Source organism: Mustela nigripes, chromosome 9 (genome assembly GCF_022355385.1).
Source record: "Mustela nigripes isolate SB6536 chromosome 9, MUSNIG.SB6536, whole genome shotgun sequence".
Lineage (NCBI taxonomy): Eukaryota > Metazoa > Chordata > Mammalia > Carnivora > Mustelidae > Mustela > Mustela nigripes.
In genome coordinates, this window is record NC_081565.1 from 5394295 (window position 1) to 5402441 (window position 8147).

Below are 8147 nucleotides of genomic sequence, written 5' to 3' on the forward strand. Positions count from 1 at the left end.
CCTGAAGGGACTGATAGGCCATAGTCAATTTTGATGATCTGTTTCTGCATTATAAATAACCCAAACTTAATGGAATAGAACCAAACTTTATTTGTTCTAATGTGCCTAGAGGCTGTTGTTCTGGATGATTCTTCAGCTGGTCTTGTGTGGGATCACTCAGGCAGCTGCTGTCATCGTACGAGCCACGTGGTCTCACTTCTGTGTCTGGTAGTTGGTGCTGGCTGGTGGTAAGGACTTTGGATTTTACGCCAAGTGAGATCCACGATAGAGACAGTGCGGATAAGAAACAACGTGATGTATATAAACTGAGAGGCATAACTGCCAAAAATGTTCCTAATTTGGTAAAAATCCCCAGGTTCGAGCTCAACAAACCCCAAAAGATTAAACGTAAGAAAACCATAACAACGCATAATCAAGCTGCTGAAAATCAGCGATAAAGAGAAAGTCTTAAAAGTAGGCAGAAAAAAGAGACGTTCTGTAGAGAGGATCAAAAAATGGTAAGTTTTTAGTGACATTGATCAAGAACACACTAGGACTCGAATTACCAAGGTAAGTAATGAACGAGGAACATCACTATCAGTCCTAATGCATTAAAAAGATTATTAGCCTTTCCAAGCATGATGACTTCCCCCTGAGAACATGACCCTCTCAAAGGACGTTCTCCATCCATCCTGGGAAGAGGACAGAGGAAGCACCTGGTACAGAACCCCAACTCCTACTCATGTGTGTGAATGCCACAAAATCACCATCTTTAGCTACACACAAAATGGTTGTTTTGAGTGTTGGCTGCTCCACTGTCCTTCGCCAGCCTATGAGAGGGAAAACAAGGCTTCCAGAAGGATGCTCCTTTAGACAGAGGCAGAGCTAAAAGCACCCTGAATCCAGATGAGTGGGAAATTATCCCAGTAAACACATTTTGGAGAAAAAAGGAAAAGAGATCCTAAGGAAATATCATGAAAGGTTTTATGCCCATAAAATTGACAGCCTAAATGAAATGGGCAAATTCCTCCAAAGACACAATTACCCAAAGTGACCCAAGAGGAAATGGAGAATATGAAACACCCGATATGAATTTAAAAAAACTGAATTTATACTTTATTTTTTAAAGATTTTATTTATTTATTTGAGAGAGAGAGGGAGAGCACAAGCAGAGGGAGTGGAAGGCAGAGGGAGAGGGAGGAGGAGACTCCCCACTGAGCAGGGATCCAGATGTGGGGTTCCATCCCAGGACCCCGGGATCATGACCCGAGCCCAAGGCAGACACTTAACAGACTGAGCCATGAAAGTGCCCCTTTAAAAGCTTCCCACCAAGAAAATTCCAGGCCCAGATGGCTTCACCGGTCAATTCTGTCAAACACTGAAGAAAGAAACATTACTGATCCTACATGAGGATAAATACAAAACATTCTTTTCTTAAAACAAAACAAAACAAAACAAAACAAAAAAACCCCATTCTTTTCTTATTTGTAATCCTTTGAAAACACTTGGCAATCCAAAGCAAAAGTAATAGCAACATACTGTGGGGTTTTGAAAAAAGTAATGCCCAGGACAATAAGAGCACAAAGGCAAATGTCATAAGGTTGTTGTGTGTCAGAGTCTCATATTCTACATGAAATGGTGTGGTATTACTTGAAGGAAGACTGGGGTAAGCTAGAGGTAAACCCCAGAGAATCCACCAAAAAGGCAAAAAAAAAAAAAAAAAAAAAAAAAAAAAAAAGCATAGCTAATAAACCAAACACCCAAAATACTCCATTCAATTCAACAAAGGTCAGGAGAACAATTTAGATGTGGGGGAAAAAAATCTATAAATGGGAAAAAGTTGAGTGACTTAATCTTTTTTTTTTTTCCCCAGTACAGCAGAATATTATGTAGCTGTTGTGTTTGAGAAGAGACTTAATGATGTGGGGAACCATTCATGACATAGTGTTAGCATTTTAAAGCACAGTGCAACATCTGATTTTAAAATACTTTAACCTAAAGAACTCTGCAAAAATATTTATAAGCGTAGAAAAATAGGATCATAAAGAAATACACTAAGTGTAAGCAGTGTTTGTAACTGGGATGCTAAGCTGATGGCTGATCATTTTTGCCATAAGATTTTAATTTTTTTAGTAAGATGCAGGCCATTATGATGATTCAGGACATAAACAAGGCTCTGGGGGTCAGCCAGGCCAGGGTTTGGTTCTTGGCTGTCATCGTGCTAGCTGAGTGGCCTTTGGCAAATCAATTTCTCAGCATCTGTTGCCTCCTCTGCGAAACGGAGATGGAAGTTTCTACCTCAGTGTTGTTTTGGAGAGCAAGTGAGATCATGTGCATAAAATGTACAGCAAAGTGTTTGGCAAAATTAATATCGAGTAATTCATTTATAATTTTATAATTAGAGAAAAGTACGTTTTCAAGACATAACCTGTTTGGAAAGAAACCCTCACCGACAAAGGCAGTACAGAGATCAGAACCAGGGCGGGGCCCAGAATAACCAGCACTCGAGTCTTCCCAGTAAAGATGCTTCTGGTTCCAAGAATCAGAAACTCCCTCCTCAAGCTTAAGCCCTAAATGACAACTGGTTATGAGAACCCCAGGGTGTCTTACAGGATCCGGATGGAGAAATGCCACCATTAAGGCCACCAGCACTGGGGCGCCTGATGGGTTCAGTGGGGTGTCTGACTCCTGATCTCAAGTTCAGGTCTTGATCTTGGAACCTGAGTTCAGGCCCTGCGCTGGACTCTGCGGTGGGCACGGAGTCGCCAAAACAAAACGCCAGCAGCACCACAGGGCATACCAGGATGGGAACTGGGGTTCTAAACCTGGAACCCACTCTTCCCTACCTTCCTCCTGCTTCTTTCTCCTCTCTCTGCTTCCCCAGGCACAGAGCATCCTATCCTGCCTAAGTACACCTGGGCTCACTTCCGGCTATTTGCCCCTGTCCAGTTCCTGGGAGTGACATTCTGATTGGCTCAGTTTGGGTCAGGTGCCCAGTCATGGTCCAATGAGCTACGACTGCGGGGGCGGAGTCACTGCGCCAACCAACATGGCGGCCTTGGGCATGGAGGTGCAGTAGCGGAAACCTTGTAGGCCAGGTGGCTTCCCCCCAAGAGTATGGGTTAAAGGCTGCGCCTGTCCTTTTCTGTTCTCTGTCCAGGCTTTTCTTCTTACTGGGGGCTCCTCCTCCTCCACAACTTGGGCTACTTAAGGCCACTGTGCTGTGGTGGGGGGAGTCTCGTGTGGTCCGCCATGGCCGCCATTCCCGGTTGTTCTCCGTGGGCGACGGCAGGACAGCTCTCCAGCATGTCACCCCAACTCTCCTAAGTGGGCCCAGGGGCCACTATCTGGGTCCCCAGGGTTTTGCTGGGGGAGAGAGAGTGTCCCATCCTTCCGGAGGAACAGGTTCCCCTGAAAAGACGCGTCTGGCCGCGCTTGACTCAGAAAACACACAAGGTCGGTGTAGGGAGAGCGAGACGGACAACACACGCCCTCGCTGCAGAAACAAGGAAACAAAAATCTCGTGTATCCTTTTTTTTAATTGTCATTTTACATCTCCCCACTGCGGCCGCCCCAGCCCCTCCTTCTGATGACCATTTCGGGGCGGGCCCACCCCCACCCCCACCCCCACCCCCACCGGGCAGCAGGGAACAAAGCTGGGGCCTGGCACCCCCACCAGGCCGCCAGCCGCGGAGAACGAGTCACAATTACAAATTACCACAACAATTAGCGCCTGTACATGGGAGATGGGCAAAGGAGGAGGCCCGGCTCCTCATTGTCAGCCGGTCTATTTGGCAGTGACCTTGCTCTGGAGGCGATGATATTCCTTCAGCCTGTAAACCCGATTGAAAACAAAGAAAAATGTAAATTAACAATAACAACATGCACTCCGTTCAATTAATTCAGGCAGAACCCGGGTGGCGGGGGGCAGCTGTTAGTTAAGATGTGTGTGAAGTTGTCTTTTTTTTTTCTCCCGCTCTGTTCCCGCTCCTGCCCTGGCCCCTCCTGCCCTCCAAACAGGATAATGTAATTAATTTATCTTTAGGGGAAAACATTGCTTGGCATTGTTGAAGACAAAGCATTTAACTGGCAGTGGGAGCGATGAAGAGGCCATTATGAGAACCCAATGTGTTCGGGGCCATTTAAAAGGGTTTATAGTCATAAAATACAGAGGGCGAGGGAGGCGGGGTAGGTGGAGGTGATTGTTGGAGCAGGAGAGCGCCCAGGAAGGTCAGGCTGGATTCAGCGTCTCTTGGCTCCAGGGACAAAATGGTGGCTCTGTGCCCAGGACATGTGTTCAGGAGACAAGAGAGACTCGTGCCTTCTTCCTGACGCCAAGCCCGGAGAGAAGGAAGTTGGTGACTCAGAACTCAAGAGTTGGACAGACACACCTTCTGGACTTAGCTCCGAGGCTTCCTAGCTGTGTGACTGTGGGCGGCTTACTTAACCACTCTGGGCCTGTTTCTGGGGTTGCAAATTTGTGTAAGAATTCAGTGCAACCCCGGAGAGTGGCTGGAAGTTAGTGTATCATAGCCAGTGGTCATAAATGACCCTGTTTGCCCTCGCGCGTGCCCATCCCCTCCCCAGGCTACACCTAGGCTGAGCATGTGAGCTCTTCTAGCAGGCCAGAGTCCGGGCTGAGTGCCGGGCTGATGTCCCCGGACTCATGCAAACTTTTGCCACACCTGCGAGGTGGCTAGGGTCAGTATCCCCACCTGTGCTCCCAGGGGTCCGGAAGGGGTCTGAGACCATCCTGCGGAGCCAGGATCTGAACCCAGGTCAGAGTGACTGCAGATGACGCGTGCTACCCCACCAGGCCATGGGCATCCACATAGCTAGGATGGTTTCCGGCTCGATCTGTAGCTCAGGTATGATGACAGGCACGAGGGACCTTCCGGCCCGATGACTTTTTGAGGTCCATTTCTACCTCTGGGCCATCTGCCTTTCTAAACCTGCCCAGGCAAGGGCTCCTGGTAGAGTCCTTCTTGCAGCCAGAGGGGTTGGGAGTGAATGTCTGAGGCAATGGGCAGGACCCAGAAACAGGGAACCCAAGCACCCAGGCTTCTGGTAGTTTCCAGCGAAGCCTTCTGCCCCTCTGAGAACAGGAGGCACTGAAGATGCTGTGGGCAGAGGGACGGGAAGGCGGGGTTTGTCTAGGATGGGACAGCAGTCAGAGCAGCCGAGGCCCCATTAGAGCTTGCTGCCCGCACCTGGGGGGTCTGAAGACCAGAGGGAGCGGCTCACCTGAGGGAGTTGATGTTGATGAACCCAGTGGCATCGCCGGGCTCATAGTCACCCTGCACGTTCATGCTGCGGAGAGAGGAGAAGCCGGTCAGCACACCCTAGGCTTCGCTTCCGGAGGCAGGGGCTCTCCGGGGCAAGGGATGACAGCTCAGGCTTGTGGGTACCCAAGATATCTTGGGAAGCGTGGCCCAAACTTTGGTCTCTCATGGCTTTCTGTCCAATTCAGGAGCCCTGCTATAGGCAAGGCACCATGCCCAGCGCTGGAGAGCAGGGAGCCTCAGCCCTGCTCCGTGGATGTGCAGGTAGGGTTCCATCCAGCTCAGCCAGCACCAGTGGCTGAAATCCTCCAGTGAGGATACACCTGTGAGCCAGCTCTGCCTTCAGGCATCTCCAGCAACAGCTGATGGCATCCAGTGGCCCAAAGGACCAGGAGGCCACGGGATGCCCCCGGGTCAGCCTCGGACTTGTGACAGTACCCCTGAAGAACTCAGTGCTGGTTCCCTGCTCCACCAGCACGGAGATCCATCCACAAACCTGGCACCCACCCCATGCCGGCCAGCCCCAAGAAGGGCCTGGTAAGCCGCCACTGTTACAAATGTTCCCCCTGTCTACAAGTGCCATCTTCCGGTTTCGACAGCCTTCACCTTCGGGGCTGTTTTCACTTAGCCGTCCTTCGAGAAACCCTTCCCAACCACAGTCCTTCCGGTCAGGCTCCGCCACCCCTCCCGCCTCAGAGCTCAGGGTACCCCTTCCTGCTCGCTGAGCTTCGGGCTTTCATCTGCCAAATAGGCCTCTCGGATTTATCGCCGGCCCCACGGGAAATGATGTGGCTGCCACACCTGGCACACGTGCACGAGGACTTGTGTCTTTCATTCACTCATTCACTTATACGGGCCCTTCTTAGGCACTTATGGTCTGCAGGTGCCGGGGAAGCAGGAGCAAGACGAGAACAGGGCCCACGGTGCGTGCAGGGGTGGCAGATGTCAGCAAACCGTCACCCATCGGCCTTAATCGCGGCTGGGATAAACTCTTTGAGGACAAGTTCAGGGCACTGTGGTCTCAGATCTGGCGCCTCATGGCCACCCTCCGAGCCTCTGGTGGGGAGGGGTCCCTCCTCTGTTTCTCACGCATCCTGCTCTGAATCAGCCCCTTGTCCTCCCGTCTCCAGAACTCCAGCCTCAGGACAAAGCAGTCTCAAGGTTCTCGATGACAAGGCCGCCTCAGGAGCCTTCTCGGAGAGGTGAGACTGGGGAGGAGGAGGGCAGAGGGGAATCTGCTGATTTTTTTTCCCCCCGAGACCCTAAGGCTGTGCCTCTGGCTGGCTCTGTGGACTGTGGACTTCTTACAACAAGTGGGGTCTCGGCGCTCAGCTGTCCTACACCTTGTTCAGGACATGGGCTCTGGTAACCTAGCCCCACCACGCCCCGGCCCTGCCCTTCACGGGGCTCGCGAAGCTGCCCATGAACGCCCACCCCTTCCTTCCTCCTCCCCACCTCCGCGGGCCCCTCCAGGTCTCAGGTGGCAACAAGCCACCAGGAGTAGACCAGCAAGTCCCCTGGAAGGGCGAAGCTTCCGGACCCCTGAGGGGCTGCCTCTTGGCACCCCTCAGGGGGCAGAGGAAAAAGCCAGACAAACTTAAGCATGAGCCTCTGCAGCTCCCTTGTAGGGACCTTGCTCTGGACGAGCACGCCTACCCCTCCCCACGTGAATCAGATTGTGGCACGCACCACCACTGTCCGAGCCACCCGTCCCCTTCGGAAGGATCCCTGTGCTCCGCTCAGGGAGAAGCCAGGGCTCAGGGCCCCTTCCAGCTCCCCTCCACGCTCATCTGCCTTTTCACTGCCACCTCACGCGCGCGTTGTCAAAACAAACTTTCCCGCTCCCCTCCCCGGACACCCAGGCAGCCCCGGCCGCCCCGGCAGAGAGAGGCCCACGTCCGGGGACACGCTTGTCCTGCGTGCGAGGCTGAAGAAGGCCTCCCAGAGGTGCTTCTTGGGAGCCGAGAAACCTCTCTTTAAAACTGTGGTTTGGGGTGGTGGTTGGTGGGGGGGGGTTGGTGGTGGAAAAAGAGTTTACAATGATTTTTTTTTTTTTTTTTTACCTCCCCTGACGGTCTACAGAAAACCTCTGTGCTTTTATTTTTGCTCATTCGAGTGGCTCTGACCTGCTCTATAATTACGTTACTTTCTACCTACTGTGCCACGGCATTTCCAGTTCTGTTACCTCTCGCGGCTTCCTTGCTGGTCCCTGCGAGGCTGTCACTCAAGGGCTTTCAAGTCAGCGATGTAGAAATCAAAAAGAAAGGGGAAATGGTCGGAGACACAGTGAGAATAAATGCGCCTGCTTTTCTCTCTTTTTTTCCTTCCCCTTTTTACTTTCTTCATTTAATCTCCCTGAGTGAGGCTGTAAGGTTTAATGAAGGGTTGGGCAGATTATTAGAGGCTGCTGATTCGGAGGGGGAGGGAGGAAAGAGCCAGAGAGAGAAAGAGAGAAGATAATTTGACATTTACCCCGACTGATCTAAACTGATTCAGTTATATTTATGGCTTATAAAGTGTTTAGAAAGATGGAAGGGGGGAGAAGCTCAACGCGGCGAGGACGGGAAAGAGGGAAATATATTGACCACCCAACAAAACTCGCCCGCTAATTCCCAACGCGCCTGTGCCGGGGCTAAGCTGGGCCTGGGACCTGCGTCAGGTGGGGCTGTCGGTCCCGACCTCCTGTGTGGCCGGGTGACCTCCCAAGGGGATGCTGTGGTCCTCGGTAAAGGCCACACTCTCGTGCACAAGTGCAGGCGCAGTTCAAGAGCTCGGGCTGCCTTGGACTGTCCTGGGGCTGGGCAGCGCCCTCGGCGTGGCCTCCGGGGCCGGGCAGCGCCCTCGGCGTGGCCTCCGGGGCCGGGCAGCGCCCTCGGCGTGGCCTCC

The 8147-nt window shown here is 52.0% G+C and overlaps 1 protein-coding gene across 3 annotated transcripts in view; it reads right to left on the bottom strand.

Annotated features, from left to right (window-relative positions):
* Positions 1-3498: 3498 nt before the first annotated feature.
* ASS1 (argininosuccinate synthase 1) overlaps positions 3499-8147 on the bottom strand; it is a 51933-nt gene continuing 47284 nt past the window's right edge. For all 3 annotated transcript variants that reach the window (XM_059410537.1, XM_059410535.1, XM_059410536.1), the window contains exons 15-16: positions 5224-5289; positions 3499-3812 (exon numbers count right to left, since the gene is read on the bottom strand). In XM_059410537.1, the coding sequence (XP_059266520.1) occupies positions 3767-3812; positions 5224-5289 (112 nt within the window). In that variant the 3' untranslated portion in view covers positions 3499-3766. The remainder of the gene's footprint in view (positions 3813-5223; positions 5290-8147) is intronic.